Consider the following 17,763-nt stretch of genomic DNA (forward strand, 5'->3'; position numbering starts at 1 on the left):
TCACTCTGTGTCCCTTTATTCATTGTGTGTACGACGTATATATGCGTAGATTTTTTTTATATTTCATTTCATTCAAGAAGGATGAAGGGAAAAAAATAATGGAAAATTTTTTATTTTATCGACCATCATGGTAAGTAGGTAAGTACGTAAAGGTTAAACTTTGGGATCAAACAAAGGTTGATGTTGATATAATCTATACGAGAAGTCGAAATATAATAAAAAAAAAACTTGGGAACAAGAAACTTTTTTATGAGAAAAGCTTTGCATTTTTAAAGGCCTTAATTTTATTTTGGTACAAACTTTTGAGGAAACGTCCATAGCACTGTAATTATTTTTAATGTATACTTCAAAAAATATTTACAGCCAAAATAACGTATTGTTGTAAAAGGAGCACATTTTTATTGTGGTATGTATAAATTAGAACGTACAAAAGAAAAATTTATACGATTCATATAAGGAGCAATTCCATGTAATTAATGAATTTTGCCATGAAATTTTCTCATGAGTTTATTTCTTTTACTTATAAACGTGTTAGCTATATTATAAATTATCTTTTATATTTCTTTCCGTTTCTCGTATCTTTGGGGTTGTTCATTTATGACGTCTGACATACAAAAAGGAAGAAGGTGGTCTAGAGCGGCCCTGATTAGGCACCTGACTGAAGGATGTATCACAGAGTAGTGGTTTGAAGTCAAGCCTCCACAATTTTTGGACAAATTTCATTTTGTTGGTGTTTTTTGAGATAAAAATCTAGAATTTGTACAAAATTGCAGACCTGCATATAAAAAATGAACAAGCTATAAGACGAGTAGATAACAGCCGATTACATCTGACTTAGAAATACCATAGATACTATCTAATAGAAGCAGAAACGGTCAAAGCTCGAGGTTGACCGAACTGTTTTATGAACAAGTGTCCAGTCAAGTAAAGGCAGTACTCCCAATGTTCACCACATTGACCAACATAGTTGATAAAAATCCCATTTCATGAACATCATTCACAATTAACCCAGAACACATGTACATGTACATGTACACAACTTTATAGTATGACGATAAATTAATGAAAGCTTTTAGAAAATAGGAAAGAAAGGAAAAAAATAATAAGAAGCTTAAACTAGCACTTACTGTACAGTCATTATCGCCGATATAACAGCAATCACCGGAAACTGATGTGGCCACCCATAAATGATCTCCTGATACAGCATTTTCTGACCAATCGGGTGTGTTTCTGATTTGTCGAGCTCCTGAACTATCGCCTGGTTTTCTACACGTTTCAATTTTTTTTCATTATTAAAAAAAGTAGATAAAGAAGAGAAATAAATTGTTTTGTCAGTAACCATAACAATAACTATAGAATCTTATAGGATATCATCATGATGTGCCTTTTTTTCTTCGGATATCATATAATTAAATCTTTGATCTCAATATTATTATTAAAAAATTAATATCATATATTGCATGCTAGCATACTTCATACTTATCTACCTATATTTAAACGGTAAACCATTTCTATTTCTATAACGAATTGCTCTCCTTCTACGTCGATTACTTCCGTAGAATTTAATACTATTACATAATTCATTTTGATTGGAATGGCAATAACATTTAAAGCATGTTTGAGTCGTTAAGTTGACTATAACAAGTTTTGCAAATTTTCCTTTCGCCTTTGATGATTTCATTGTTGATTGGATATTGAATAAAGGTCAAAAAGGCTCTTTTTCTTCTCAATTCTTTATCTTTATATTAAGTTTCGAGCTTTAAGATTGAAAAAAATGGTAATGAATATAAGAATTAAATAACTTTTTGAATGTTTCATTGAAGAATATTTATCGATATTCTATAATTAATGGTTATGTGCACGCACAAGCACAAGTTTCTCAATTTTTAAGAAGGTTTCAGGTGGAATTAAATGAGCGTAATTCTTTATTTCCACACAATTTCATTAGGTTATATGTCAATATAAAATATATGGATGTTTAGGAATTTCTATAGATTCTCATTTATCTCATAGCATTCTTCAACGCTCACAGGAAATAAATATCACTTCTATTTCTGTATATACAGTAAAATGATAATGACGAAGAAGTTTGTTAAAACGTGACATAAATACTGTCATTGATACATACTTTTGTAATCAAATTATTTCTCTTGTTAATTAAATTGAGCTGAGTGTATTACTATAATAATATTATGGCTTATATAAACATTTACACACGCTTTCATACACATTCTTATTGCTTTCATCTGAATTAATATCTTTTCATTGTACGCAAAACATGGAAAGAACTTTTCTATCTGTTTCATTAGTTTTGATACGCTCAAGAATCTTTTATTTAGTCTGAAAAATTTCCTATCTATTTTGTCTAGGGATGTGCTAATTAGTCTATTGTGGAATAAAACTATATGATTGTACAGCATTAGATATTACTAGCTTTACTAGATTAGATTTGTGATTTTCAAATAGCGAGTAGATTTGGGTGACTAAATACTAGTTGGAGTCTCAGTTTCTAGCATTGATGTGTCTGATCTAGCATGTGCCACATGCCCGACATTCTAGAACTAAGCAAACAGACTGTCATTTAAAATTCTCATTCAAATAAGGCACCATATCAGCGTGAAGTCAAATTTGATGAAACCTTCCTAGCCCAATGTCTCATACGAGATTGATACATGCCTGTGGACTATCTGTAAACAACTGAACTGTTTGAAAAGAATAATCACGAAGTGTTCAAGCCTCGAATAAGAATGCCAAGATATTTTTTATGACTGAGATTTTCTCTTTTTGATGGATTTTAAAGCCAAACAAGTTCTGCTGTTGTACAGAAAATGATAATCAAGCAGAAGAAAGAAAAACGTCAAATATTTTGTTGGCACATCCCAACAGTATATATTTACACATTTTGACTTTTGTTAATATTTTATATTTTCTTCTTTTTAACCACGCAGATAGACATGAAGAAGACATCCTTAATGTTTATTCTATAATCGTGCGCTCATTTCAAGAATCATGAGATGAATGTTGTGTGCTACATAGTAAGTACGAGTCATTTCAATGATGAATTGCTATAAGCTTTATCAAAATGAAAAATTCCTTGCATTATCCACAGCTATTTTCTTTATCCTTAAGTTTAAGCTTCTTTATAATATTATCATTCGTAAGTTTCGAGTCTTTGAGCTATGTATTGACAAATGTGATGGAATTTTTCTTTATAAATATCGTTATTTACTTTATTTTGTACATTTATTATTTTTATCCAACAAATCTCAAAGGGATTGAAGCTTTTTTTTAGATGACGGGGATGATGTTGCAGTGAAAACAAAATCAATTTATTTTGACATTAAATGGAATAGCGTGATTGGCAGAAACAGAAAATTTCACTTTGTGAACCTTTTTTTTTGTGCTTAGTAAATATTTTAGAAACTACTAAAAGCACTGCAATTAAAAATTAAAGGAGATAAAAGCACGCTGCAGTATGGAAAAAAGCTTTGAAAAAAGTTTTCTTTATGCTGCTCGAAACTTTTTTTTCTCTTTTAAATGCAAAAGTAATCTGTGGCACAAAAAAAAAACTGGAGAGGAACTTTTCTCTCATTTAGCTACGTCTGCCCGTATTTGCACATGTCAAACAGACGGAAAATTACACTTGACATGAATATTTTTTTTTTCACTATGCTGCTTCTTCTTTTTCTTTCATCTTTATATTCAGTTTTTAATGCCACACTTCATGCTCATTTCTCGTTATTGTCTCTAATACTGAACTCGAGTCAGATTATTTACAGTTTTTTGAACATAAAATGATATTTCCGGGTACTTAATCCTCACTTATTTGTCACCATTCACAGATTTTTTCCTACTCTCAACTGTTTTGTTTCAACTAGATCCTTTCCAATTCAACAACTATGCAGTGAAAAAAAGAAGCTTATTAAGTGTCTTTCTCGATTATGTAAATGCCAAGTAGTATTTCTTTTTTCCTATAGAATAAAAATGTCGAGACTATAAACACACTTAATGGGTGAAAAAAATTTGACTGAGTGAGTCACACGTAAAAAAAAAAAATAAAATTATAGTGTAATCAAGAGATAATGTGGAGAAAAATACATAATGATAATCACATATGTATGCACATGTGATGATAAAATAATGTGAGAGAAAGGTGTTTCTAGTGTTTGTGCATTGATTTGTGTAGTAATTTGAATATGTATAATTCTAGTCTGAATACACATGCACTAAATTACTGGATAGAGCAGTGGTGGGAAACCTGTGTGCTGCGACTCACTAGTGTGCCACCAAAAATTCCATGATTTCTATGCCGCGCAGGGTTTGGTCGAAGTTTATCACTAAGATGGGCCGTGAAAACCAAAAGATCGCCCACCACTGCAATAGACGTTCATTTCGCGAACGAACAAAAAATTGATGGTTTAAAAAACGACTATTAACACAGCTTGACTAAGCTATAAAATGTTTAATAAATCGTCTGACCCTACTCTATCTTACTCACTCACTTGATTACACTACAAACGATAAAAATAGCATTTGTTTGAATTATATTTTTTTCTGCAGTATAGTACACCTAATATTCACGCAAGAAAACTTTTGTTTATGTTCCGACAAAGTGGAAAGAGCTGTTGTATAGTAACAAAAATATATAGGCGAAGCGTCAACGTCATTTCGTTGAATTTCATTATTAATCAGACAAAGTTTAGTCATTTAAAATGCGTTGTATATTTTTAAATTTATATTATACGTCATAGATTTAATATTTAATAATCAGATTATTCTTCATCGAGATAAAAATAGCAAAAAATTGTTTGGATTCCTATTAATTATTTAATACTTTAATGAATGAACTTTTGTGAAGATACTGAGAAAAGATTGTGAGCAATTATTAAAGTGAATTTCAATGTCTTGGCTTCTTCAACATCATAGAATCCCCTCTTAATTTTTTTGGGCATTAAAGCTTTCTTTTCCTCAATAATTAATTTTGACAATCCCTTAATAGGCATCAAGTTTCATAAATAATTTTTTCGTAAAATACATTTGTTTGCGATTCCCTAATGAATTTAGAAAAGGTATTTTGTTACAGAAAAATTTATTGATTTTCTAAGTAGGTCATTCATTTATGCTGTACATTATTAAGGCGCAACAATCGGTCCAAAAGTCAAAATCTCATTTCAGGACACTGAAAGTAGACTAGCTTCATGTAAAATATTGAATATCAATTTTTATTGCAAATGAAGCACAAAATCACATCATTTACGAACCATCCCACCGCAAAAATGAAGAAAATGAATATTTTGTGGTTAAAAGTTTCACAGTAAATTCCTCAACTGTAAAACTTTCTGTCATTTACCTCAAAGCATGTGTAATTTTCACCCTTCAAAAGATATGGCATTAAAGCTTAAAGATAACAATGTTGTGTAAAGTTCAAACGGATAAAACAAACAAAAGGTCCTTTTTTGGTGCTTTTTCAGAATTCCTTTCATGTTATTCAAGTGGAAATGGTTAAACAACAATTCTATGGCCATACAGGCATGCTTGTGTGTCTTTTTGTATTAATTAACACAGCAATTAAATTGCAATTAGTCAGCCTTTTCAAGTTACATGAAGATTAATTGAATCATTCTCAATGGACTTTCAAAAAAGGACACACTTTTAATGGACTTTAAATTATTCAAAAATCATTTTAGAACTGAATTATATTTCGAGTGCCGAGCGTGAGCACATACACAAATTATAATATTAAAACTGTTTATTTTCGTGTTTATCCTTTTTGATTGATCACTGATAAATTGTTTTTCAATTATGAAATTTAAATTACCGTATGTTTGCGCACAATGATTTACATTCTGATAATAGCTTTAATATGCAAATTGAATATATTCGTTGAATGAGATAATGACTAGTGGGGAGCATATTTGCTTAATTTATTGCATTCGGTAATTATGTCCCTCGGGCCATTTTCGGAAGGAAGTCGAATGTTACGAAAAATTAATTTATTAAATTTTTGAGGTTATGTATCGCATAACATCCTTTTGGTTCTTCTTATTATTTCAAAAATTTTGTTGACTTTATAAAGTTTAAATTCATTTTTTGATGAGAAGTGAAATTCTACCGTTTAGAAAAGGTTTGCATGAGACGAATAAAAGGGTCTGATAGATACAATTTGTGGTTTATATTCATACCTTAAGACAGTGGTGGACAATCTATGATTCTCGGTACACAAATTTCATGAATATTCCATGATTCCGTACATCATTTGCGGTTTCGATGGAGGCTTATTCCCAAGCTGTCCCGCGAATCACAGGTTGCCCACCACTGCCTTAAGAAATGATTTCATTTCAATTCCGAAAAAGGAAAATTTTTCAAATTGATATTTTTTCAATTAATCATTTAGAAAAAGGCACCGAATGTTTGTTCTCAAATATTTCATTAATTTCCAGATCAATGGATTTTTGATGATCGAAAATTGATTGATGTTAATTATAAATTAAATGTTTTTATGGGTTTGATATTAATTTCTTCCATTCCTATAAAGATGTGATCAAAGATAGAAAATGAAGATAAACTTTTGATTTTATGATCCGAAATTTTTCCGCCTCAAGCGATTTTTCCCAAATAATAAAACCGGAAAAATTATGAAAATTTATTTTCATAAGAGGAAATGTTTATTGCCAATATTGTATTTGGATCGAATAGAAAATTCGAAAATAGCTTATAATGTGCGTAACATAATCGCTTATCATGTTTTAACCCGATCTCAATATTTTTGACATTTTCGTATTTATTATGCTTCGTAGATTTATAGAAATAGATTGGAAATCAATAAGATTTATGTAAATATTTATGGTAATATTGTCAAGCAATTCCTCATGATGCTTACCCTTTATTATAAAAATTGCTAGCTGGTCCCGCTAATGCAAGAGCTTTGTAACGTGCTTGCTGTTCAGTTGGAAGCACAATGTCAACACTACGAGATCGTACAGCTCCACTATTTGGTACACTTAATAAATTTAATTCGCCTTCAGGCGGTTGAACTTCTTCTGTTTTAGCAGCTGATGTTACTTTCGTAAAACATGAATCAACTGATGCAGCTCGATCTCGCTTTAAATCAGGCACGGTGAGAAAAATATCACGAACAAATGGTTCACATGCTTTAGGCGCATTTGAATTTTTTCTGTTTACATTTCCATCTTCGTCTTCGTTAGCTACAACTACTATGTCATTATGTTCTTTATCATGTGACTGTTTGTCCGAGTCTTGTGATGTACTTGATACATTTTCTAATGATGTACCCGTAGGCTCAACAAATATTGCTTCCTGTCTTGATATCGATCGTCTACGTTGTCGTGGTCCAGGAATTTCAATTTCGTCGAGTTCATGTGAGAATTCTATCGTGGGTGATGTTGGAAAAACTGGAGGTGTTGAAGGCAATGCTGGTGGTGAACTTATAGATTGCACTATACCCGGTATGGGAAAGGCTGGATAATCACAATTCGTTGGCGAAAGTGTAAACGTAATGCTACATGGTGAAGGTAGTAGAAGGGTATTTTGATTTTGAAAATAGTAATCTATGTCTGTATCCTCATCGTCGTCCTGCTGCTGCTCATCCTCGTCATATTCACTACTCTTTTTCGTATCGTCGTCATCTTCATCACTTTCTTCAGACGATGAGGATGAATTTGAATAAGTAAGAGATCTAAATTCTTGAGCATCAAAATAAAATCCGGCTGTACTCCCACGCTTCCTCTGCTCCTCAACATATTGACAGTGTATACATACTGGCGATTTTGCACTCGACTTTCGTCTAAAGCGCTGTCGTGGAATGTCAAGAAATGATGCATTTGCATCGGTTGATTCGATTCCAGCTGAATCAAAGCTGCGTGATCTTTGACCACTCGGTACTGCCAATAACGCAGCTTGTGAATCAGTTGATGATTGTGTGAAATATTGAGCTGTTCGTTGTGAATCTAATTTTATTTCATCGAATGATGCTGAACGGACCTTTTGTATACAATTATATTATTTTATTTATATATTGTCGAATAATATTTATGTGAAATAGAAGTAGAGCAGAAAATTGGAAATAAAGTCAATTCTTATATTATTTTTAGGTTTTTTAATAAACGTAAAAATAAATGTCTATTTAAAGTAAGAATCAAATAACAAACCTGCTTAGGTACTTCTAGACTACTTTGAGTCTTCATCTATGCACCAATTGGCGTATGAAATTTCTTGAAGATTGTGCGCAAATTGCTATTCATTGCGCCTTCAGGCAAATTGGATGATGGGGAATCAGAAACACAACAGCTTCGCTACACAATATTGTTGTATTTTTGTTGAAAATTCATTATACCGTATAAGTGGAATAATTGAATGATTATCTCGTCCCTTTTTTTTTACTCTTCTTATCATCAATAGACGAACAACAAAAGAGAGTTGAATTCCAAATGAGATAATAAAATATAACAAAAGAGGCAAGAGAAAGAGAAAAAAAGAAAATTTAACATCAATTGTTAACAAAGAAATTTTTCCGTGTGAATAAGGAAAGAAGAAATGACAACAAAAAAATAAGAAAATTCCTTTTCTGTTCACGCAGACATTATATTATTTTCATAATTCTATTCTTTAAATAAGTATAGGCACGGCAGTCTGTATACACAAATTCAAACTTTCCCGTGAAATTAAATTCCAAAAATTTTTCACAACATGCCTTTGGGAGCACAAATTTTTCTGGTATTCTTGTTTTTCTTTCACATTTATGAAGTATTTTATATTGTATAAATAAAAATTTTTCATTCTTATTCTATCAAGCATAAAAGTTTTCCATAGATACCTATACAATAAGAGGAATTAAATTTAGACAAGACGGAGATGTGAATTTTTAGTTACTTTTTTCTATCCTCATTCGAGATTGGGGTCGTTCAGTTATTATGTGAAGTGGAAAATCTCCTTTTTGACCCCATGACTGCCTCTGTCCACCCCAACCCCTGTGCAAAATAGCATATTGGGTAGAAACCCAATGCAAGTTTATTCATACTGTATCATAGAATGCCTTGTTGGCAGGCTCATCGTATTGCATATATTTGGGGCCCAACTCTACTAGTAGGCCAAGTTTCACTTGAAGCCTCGACCCCACACCCTCAAAAATTGTCCCATTATAAGCAAATCATCCCGATACTCAAAAGAAAGCATAACAATTTTTCATTAAATTTCCTCCTCATGTTTTTAATAAATCTCTTTTCATGTCGAACACGATAGCAGGAAATATCCTTTTTTTCACAAAGTTTGTTGCTCAAAAAACCCCTTGGAATATTAAAAGAAGGAAGAAAAATCACAACATAAATAAGAATATAGCTGGTTACGTCAAGTTTACGGCTGTATTGAATACAAATTTTCATATATTTTATTTCCTCAAGTCTGTTTTATTTCAATTTGGAAATGTTTTTATTTCCATGTGATTTTCATTTTTATCAGTTATTCCAATATTCGACATTAAAGCTACTTTGTTTCTTTTTTGCGTGCTGCTTGCAACAAATATTCATATTTTTTTTTTTAATTTTTCAAATGCTTCAACCATGTCGATAGGCATAAAAGCATGAATGAAGAAAAGTAAACAAGTCGCTATAGCTATATTGAACCCATAAAAATGCTGATATTATGAAGGATTTGATTCTGTATTTTTTTTGACGATGCTCATATAGAAATTTAAAATAAAAAAGCGAGAAAAGAAAAGGAAAATATTGATAATAAAATTTTATACATTAACATTATGTGAATGTATATAGGCACATAAGTTCGCTTTCGTTTCGGTGTCAATGATGTTGGCACACGCTCGTTCTCGATATAAATATAAACATACAACCGAATAGACATGAAGCTCTTGAAATAAATTAGTGTTTCCAAATATATTCGATGATTATGGATTCTTATGGGAAAAATGTGGCCTTGAAATATGAATGAGCGAAATTTGGGGCGTTTTACGATTGTTTGACTTATTTTTTTGGTTTTTTGGAAAATAATTAAGATTTATTTATTTAAGGTGGGTACACAAATCTTTAGTCCTGAGGAGTCTACACCCCGAATCTTAGTAAATATTCAATAGAATTCAAAATTTTAATTATTCGGTCCAATGGATAATAATTATGGAAAATATTAGGCTTCATTCATTTTTAGGTTCCTTTTTCGCAGTTTGAACCAGTGGTGGGTCACCTTTGTGCCGCGGAACACCGTGAAGTCAACCATTCACGTCAAACGGTTTATGGCATTTCGACAGTACATGCTGCCCACTACTGCTATAAACCATCAAAACAAACAAATGAATCCTTAAAAATGCCCATCTAATATTTCATTTTAGTGACTAGGTCAGTTAAGCTTCAATTTTTTATTCGATGAAAACATCAAACTTTCACCACAACCTAATAAACGAAGCCCCACATTTCACTACATCCGAATGAAAATCCTCAAAAAAAAAGCATGTGCGTGATGAACAGAATAAATATTGATGTGCTGAACTTTTCTCTTTTTTCAATTTAATATAATAAACAACTTGAGCTGTAATAAATCTTAAATTCAGATATTCTCTTCCTACATAAACAAAATCCAATTACAATTCATACTTGTAACTCATTAATTATAGACTTCACACTTGAAAATCGACGAAAAAAAAAGAATCAATAGATTCTCACTTTTTTTCAATTTTATTTTATTTCCTTCACATCCCCATCATTTGAGCTCATCAAGCAACGTGTTTACTTTTGATTTCCATCACAAAAGATGAGAAAAAATTTCCATTTTTTTCCTACTTTTCTACTACGTCGGATGAGAATAAAAAACCTCGAGTAAGTAATTTTATGATAGGAGTCAGCTATTATTATTGACTATAAAAATGGAACATAGTAAACTATTAAAATCGATAATTGCTTTCTTTACTCGTGCGGCTTAAAAGTAGGAAAAAGAGGAAGGAAGTTAAACGAAAAGAAATTGAATATTTAAGAATTATTAGGTCATTCTCACATAATTAAAGATTTTTATTTTGTGGCTGGGAAAATCGTAAAAAAGTGAGAAAATTTATTTTCCATTCAGCTATGATATATCACTAAAATATTCATATTACAATACCCTAGATATACATAAAAGTAAGAAATTTATGAAACGTTGATCATATTATGAGATATAATAGAGCAGGATATGCTTAACTGTTATGTTAGGTAGCGCACTTTTGAGACAGGAAGTCTTAAATTGCATGCAATGCATGGAAAATTTGAATTTATTTCTTTGGTATCAGAAAGCTGATAATTTGGCTCAATTATAATGTATTAAGCTTAATGGAGCAACTAGTTGTCTACTTGAATCATATGCATAAGTGGATAAAGCTCTATTTAAATTCAAGGAATGAACAAAGGTTGCAGTGATAGTTGTTGCTCGTATTTCATTTTAAATTGTTTTGGTGTAAATCTGTGGTTTAGGAATTAAAAAAAATATGCCATTTTGAAGAGCTTGTCCAAAATTGCACACTTGTAGGTGAAAAGCACAAGCCTGTAGCATTGGACGAACTATAAGATACAGCCCATAACTGCAGATCTGTGCTTATAAAATGCGGAAAATGCAGGCCTTTGGTTCTTGGTTGAATCCTACAATTTTTGATATAGGAAGCTGCATGTACATGAGAATTGGAAAGCGGTTGAGCTAGCTTCAGATGACATTTATATGATGTCATGGATCACGACTATTGGTCGTAAATGAAGCAAGAAAGAAGATCAAAGCTATCAAAATCGCAGTCTTAACGGTACAATCTTCTTGAAACTAAAGTCCCGCGACAAACAGTTTTGAAGGAACTGATATGAAAAATGATAAAAATAAATTCTTTTCTCATTTTTATTTCTTTGATATAATAAAAGATGGAGAGAGAGAGCGATGAGCTGGCAGCAATTTGACTAGATTCAAATCAATAAAAGATATATTTTCAATAGATTCAGCACATCCTTTTAGCTCTCGTTACTTCTTCATTCAATGCTTAGTACATGAATCAAGAAATATTTTTTTGGAATAAAATCACGTTCGTATGAATTATTATAAAAATATCTAAAATCGCAAAAAATAGAATCTATATTTTCAGCAGTGCAATGATAATCGTCAAAGCACAAAAAAAGATGAGATCCACGAAAAGCAGAGCAAAGAAAAACTTTTCTTTTATGTCAAAGAATATATCATATAAAGTATGTACAAGCTAAGATATATGCAAGACGGAAATTACAATCGCGTGTTCATGGGCTCGTTTTTTTTGTTGTAGGATGTAAGGCAAATAAAACTTCTGTGTTTAGCAAAATTTCCCTCATTCGTGATAAGACGGAGATTTTTATTTCTTATTACAAGCTTTTATTGTCGCATGAGCGGTCGTTCATATTGACAATTTGGTACAATTAACATGTAATTAAATTCCACGTCCCCTCGTCTTGAGCGCATGGCTCACAAATAAAAGCATGATTTATTTCCACCAAACAATAATTATTTGAGTACTTTTTCATGCCTTCTTTATGTATGTCAATAAATTATGACAACTTTATTTGAATTTATTGCCGATAAGTGCACACAATTTCCCATTCAGTGGCAAATTATTTCTTCGTAAATATTTCATTCTACCCCCAATTTTTCAATCTATTTTTCATGGGTCGATCGATTCACTTTAGGTTCAATAATGGCAATACTCTTATGTGTGGTATTCACAAAAAAAAATTCCATACTTCTAAGAATATTACGAAAGGGTAAAGTATGGAAATTTTTCAATAAGAGAAGGAACTGCTGATATGCATATATGAATATGTAAATTTTGATTCAGATTTTTTTTTTTAATTTTCATCATTTTTCAATGTAATCCCTCAACTCCTACTTGGATACACCAGAGTCTAACATTGAAAATGTTAGCTTCCAACTAGACATCACTTTAATATCATTATGAATGAAATTGACGAAAAAAAGAAGAAAATTTCATTTGTTTAATATGGGAAATCCCATATTGTCGCTATGCTAACAATATGCGCCAACAATTCTCAACAGCAACATGATGAAATTAAGCACTTTCTATACTTTCTTCCCAGCTGAGAATTCAATGAAGAGTAAAACATTAAGCATTAAAGTGACATAAATCAGTCCCATTGAGATAAGCGTAAGTGAATTGGATGGGGAACGCAACGAAGGAGATTTATAGCTAGTTTATTTGCAGAGTTGATGGAAATGTATTTCCTTTGGATGTCGTGATAGATGTTGGATAGTTTTAATTGAATATTGGGTTCTTTTTGAGTCAAGCACAACTGTGTCATGTAGTTTCAACCTGTATTCGTCTAAGGCTTGCAATAAAATAAAGGAACTTGCTCTAAACTGGCCTAGAATAAGAATAAGCTTGAGAAGCACAATGGAATTGTCAGCGAGCCACCACATGGGCGATTGGATGGCAAGACTTGACGGTTCCCTGACGTCTACATGACGACTGATTTCACCCATAACTACAACAAATTTATGGATTTATAGTTTTACAACTCTGAACTTTAAGACTCAAAGGATGAAATATTTTCCATCATCTCCCTTTTTTTTGACACAAAAGAATATTTGAGCAGATTACTTAGCATCAAAAATTGAAAGCAAAAAGCTCTTTTCTCTAAAAGCACCGAGGAAAGAAAAATGTTTATTGAAACCTTTGATGAATGAAAAATTTATTCCTTAAAAAATATTTGTCGTGACGTCTTCAAGTACAGAAGCATGAAAAAGGAGAAAAAATATTTCTTTGAGATTTAATGAAGCATTAATTCGTAAAATTGAACTCTTCATAAAGTAATCTATTTTGCCCCCATAATCCTTGATGGTTGCACATTATGAATCGCTTATTACGTTAATGAGATGAAATATTCTTTTTTTTATATTTTTGCTCGTTCTTCGCCCACTATAATACGTTTGAATTCCACTTAAATTGAATTGCAATTCCCATTATTATTTTAATTATAACAAAAAAAAATGTGGGTAAATAGAATTTTTCTCTTTTTTTTTTCAATTTATTTAGAATTGCTTGAGGCTTTATTTTTTAAGTATGTTTTGTGTAGTTGATGCATGTACGTCATTAAAAATTCACATTTCCCTCATTCGTCTTTATTTTAGAGTACTTGACATGAAAAAAAAGTTTTTATTTCCATTCTAAAAAAGTTGTTGAATTTCTTCATTCGCTTATGAAAAAAGTTGCTAATTTAAATTCTTCAATCATCACATTTTTTCGCTTTTCAGACTTGATTCTGAATGAAAATTTTTAATATTTCACATAAAATACTTCACTAATGGTAAAGAAATCAAAAGTTTCTTGACTTATTTCCTCTGAAATGTTCGTTCATTCATTTACTTCATTATTCTTATTCAAATTTTCACAGTCGAATAAATTTCCTTTCTGGAAATTTTCACCATTCACTGTACGGTATAAAATGGAATGATTTGTCACTCTAATTATTTTCACATATGAATATTTCAATGTTATTTCTTTGTGTAAATTGGCTTGTTAACTTTTATTTTCGGCAGAGCATAGTGGAAATGTTGATTTTTTTTACTCTGACGTAAAGGGGAAATCCAGGTAAAAATAGCATAGCGGTGTGTTTATTAGATTGGGAAATTATGTGATGGCTTTATTAAAAGGGAATTTATGCGATAAAAAGTATTAAGAGATTTGTATGACTTAACTAAAATGTTTGTGGAAATGTTTGTATTTTTTTTTGGGAAAATTTGAATATTTCCATGGTGTCGGCCAAGGCACGCCTGCATTTCTTGAATTTTAGTAACCCTTATTTTTACTGAATTAATTTCAGTCGAATTAATTAAATGAATTTCGGTCAATTTAAAATTTAAAGAAAATTTCGTGAAAGTCGGAAAAAAGGTAAGAGTAACTCCAATATCGAGAAGAATTTGGCATTACTATCGTTTTCATATAAATAATGCCTAATATTCAATACATTATTTAACTTGAATTTCTAATCTAATTTCTCATTATTGCGAGTTTTCAAAAATTTCTACCGAAGATTAAATATTCATAAAATCCAAAACTTCTTATAAAGTTATAAACTTGAAGTCAATTTTAATCAATTCATCTCCTTCAGCAATAGTATATTTCTACTACAGAAAGAATCGAGAATCATTAATTGATTGAAATGATTGGAATTGATTGAGTAAAATTGAGGTTTTAGGCAAAATGATAAATTTTATTGAATGAAAGATAAAGTATCGTTAATTGAAATTTTCTGTATCAATTCATTCAGACAGTGTGTAATTCAGATCAAAATATGAACACTAGGGTCTAGGTATGAATGCACAGACTTGGGGAACCATCACTATTTATAGTATTATGCTTTGTCGTAGCTATGAGTTTTGCAGATCAGAGCAAAAGCTTCAATTCAGTCGTCAGGAAGCCGTTACGTTGACGACCAAAAGTGAAAGTGTCTTAAAGGCTGATTTTAATCCGTTTTTATTCCGAAAAATGGAATTTGCGTCATCGTGATTCTCAGAAACTTTCAAAAATTAAAATTTTCATTTTCTCAGAATTTTAATCCCTAAAAGTCAATCTCATAAAAAATCAAATTTCAACCACATCCTGCTAAACAAAAGTTATAAGCCAACTCTGAAGTCTTCCTTTGTACCACATTGTATGAACAGCGAAGAAAATATTTTTGGCAATTATTCTTGTTGTGAACAGAAATTGCCTTAAATTTCGTACTGAAATTAACTGACGTGTTTGAAAATTATTTTTGAAATAAGATCTGTTGTTATATGATATATGTGTACATAAAAATTCCCAAAAATAAATCTTCATTTCTTTCTTTCCTTGTTGCACATCAAATAAATATTTTAATTGGCAATTGTTTCACTACCTCGTTTGAAAATGAAAACTTTATTATATATATTTTGAGTCAGGTGATTTTTTTTATTATTTTATTTTATATCTTAATTTATAAACTTTAGAGATTTATTCTTCCTTAATTTTAATGTCTATTATTATAATTTAATTTTCTATATGATACACTATTAATTTAATATTAAGTATTACATTTATTATTTTTAATTATTTTTTATATCTCTTCTATCACACCGCAAAATTAATTCGCAATTTTTTATATTTTATTACCGATTACACTCAATGTTCCCGTACGACTGATTTCGATGAATGAAGGAAATTCTATTCATTCTCTACTAACAACAGTATCGTTAAAAAAATTATTTTTTTTCCTCTTCCCGACTTATATATCGGCAACAACAAATGTCTGTTGTGAGAATCAAGCATACTGCATGTTTCGTTCAATTACAGATGATAAACAAATTTTTTATTTCGTTAAGTTTAAAAGCTCATGCGCATGGGAAAAATCATATGGGATTTAATGAGAGTAAAAACAATTTTTGAGAGGAATTGAAATGTTTGTGTTTATATCTCATCTCCGGCAAGCTGAAAAGGTTCTCAATTTCATCGACACTTGTTCTGACAACGCTTTGTTTTGTTTACTTTTGATTTTCCTACGTCATGATAACATTATTTTCTTTCTTTCTTTTCTGATATCTTTGTACAGACACTCGTGCTTTACATTCAAATATTATTGATCTATTTTTACTCTTTACGTCCTTAAATTGTATTTCAATATTCATTACCGTTAGATATAAATATCCTACTCGTTATATTTTTGTAACAATGCTTTTGATGCCCACACCGGTCGCGAATTTGAATATAAAAATGCTTTTAAGCATCAAGTGACGAATGAATGGAGGAATTTCTTATGGCAGAGGTGTAGTCCGGGGATGAGGATTATAAAGCGACAGTGATTAGATAGTCCGCTAACAGAATTAACGAACGAAATCTGTGAAGATTTCAAAACTGCAGACATGCTCATATAAATGCAGGAAATGCAGACTGCAGTTATTGAACGAACCCTAATAAATCCCCATTACACCCTCAAATATTTCACAAATTTATTGATTCTAATTTCATTAAATTCAATTTTCTAATTGAAACATTTATGCGAACCACCGGCTAGATACTAAATTTCAAAATTGTTATATTCAATATAGATTAAATTCCAAAATACAGAGGAATTTTATGAAGAATTTTTGTGGCTGAAAAATTTATTGTCTGTGAATATCGTCTTATCAGCCAATTTTCAGGGCTAAAACTCATAAAGGATATATTAAACGATTTAAGAGTAATTTGACGATGGTTCTGCGATGCTAAAAATAATTTTTATAATAGAATATGAAGACTTAAAGAAACTCGCAATATTTTTGCCAGTAAAAAAATTATGGTCAGCTTAAAGGCTTTTAGAAAGGGTACAAGACTTTATATTATGAAAAAAAAAAGAATTCTAAGAAGCAAAAGCAACATCAGCTGTGTAAATAAAGTTAAAATGGATTAGTATTCTAATTCTAATATTAGAATTTCATCCAATAATCCGATTAAAGGAAAGAGCTAAAGCTTTTAAGCGAAATTTATTCATTCAGAGAATTAAGCTATTGCTAGTAGGTAGCAAGTTTTATTTATATTTTGAGAAAGTCTTCGTTGAATTTTCGATTTCTTACTAAAAATTGATCCAATCTTGGAAGTAACAATATCATACATTTTATGCTGTCTGCAGCAGTCTGACACATTACGGATCTATAAAATACTATCCAGCAGTAGCAATTTATCATATATTTTATTATATTGACCTATATATTTTGTAGAAAATTCGAATAACTTGTTGACAAACTTTGTCTTTT

The 17,763-nt window shown here is 30.8% G+C and overlaps 1 protein-coding gene across 1 annotated transcript in view; it reads right to left on the minus strand.

Moving 5' to 3' along the window:
• The window catches only part of rdgA (retinal degeneration A), a 28,183-nt gene extending 19,794 nt beyond the window's left edge, over nt 1-8,389 (minus strand). The window contains exons 1-3 of the mRNA XM_070644237.1: nt 8,169-8,389; nt 6,881-8,001; nt 1,128-1,266 (exon numbers count right to left, since the gene is read on the minus strand). Coding sequence (XP_070500338.1) covers nt 1,128-1,266; nt 6,881-8,001; nt 8,169-8,204 — 1,296 coding nt within the window. The 5' untranslated portion in view covers nt 8,205-8,389. The remainder of the gene's footprint in view (nt 1-1,127; nt 1,267-6,880; nt 8,002-8,168) is intronic.
• Nucleotides 8,390-17,763: the final 9,374 nt, after the last annotated feature.

The sequence above is a fragment of the Chironomus tepperi genome, unplaced genomic scaffold (assembly GCF_022539635.2).
Source record: "Chironomus tepperi strain 1889 unplaced genomic scaffold, CSIRO-AGI_Ctep_v1 contig_335, whole genome shotgun sequence".
NCBI classification, from domain to species: domain Eukaryota; kingdom Metazoa; phylum Arthropoda; class Insecta; order Diptera; family Chironomidae; genus Chironomus; species Chironomus tepperi.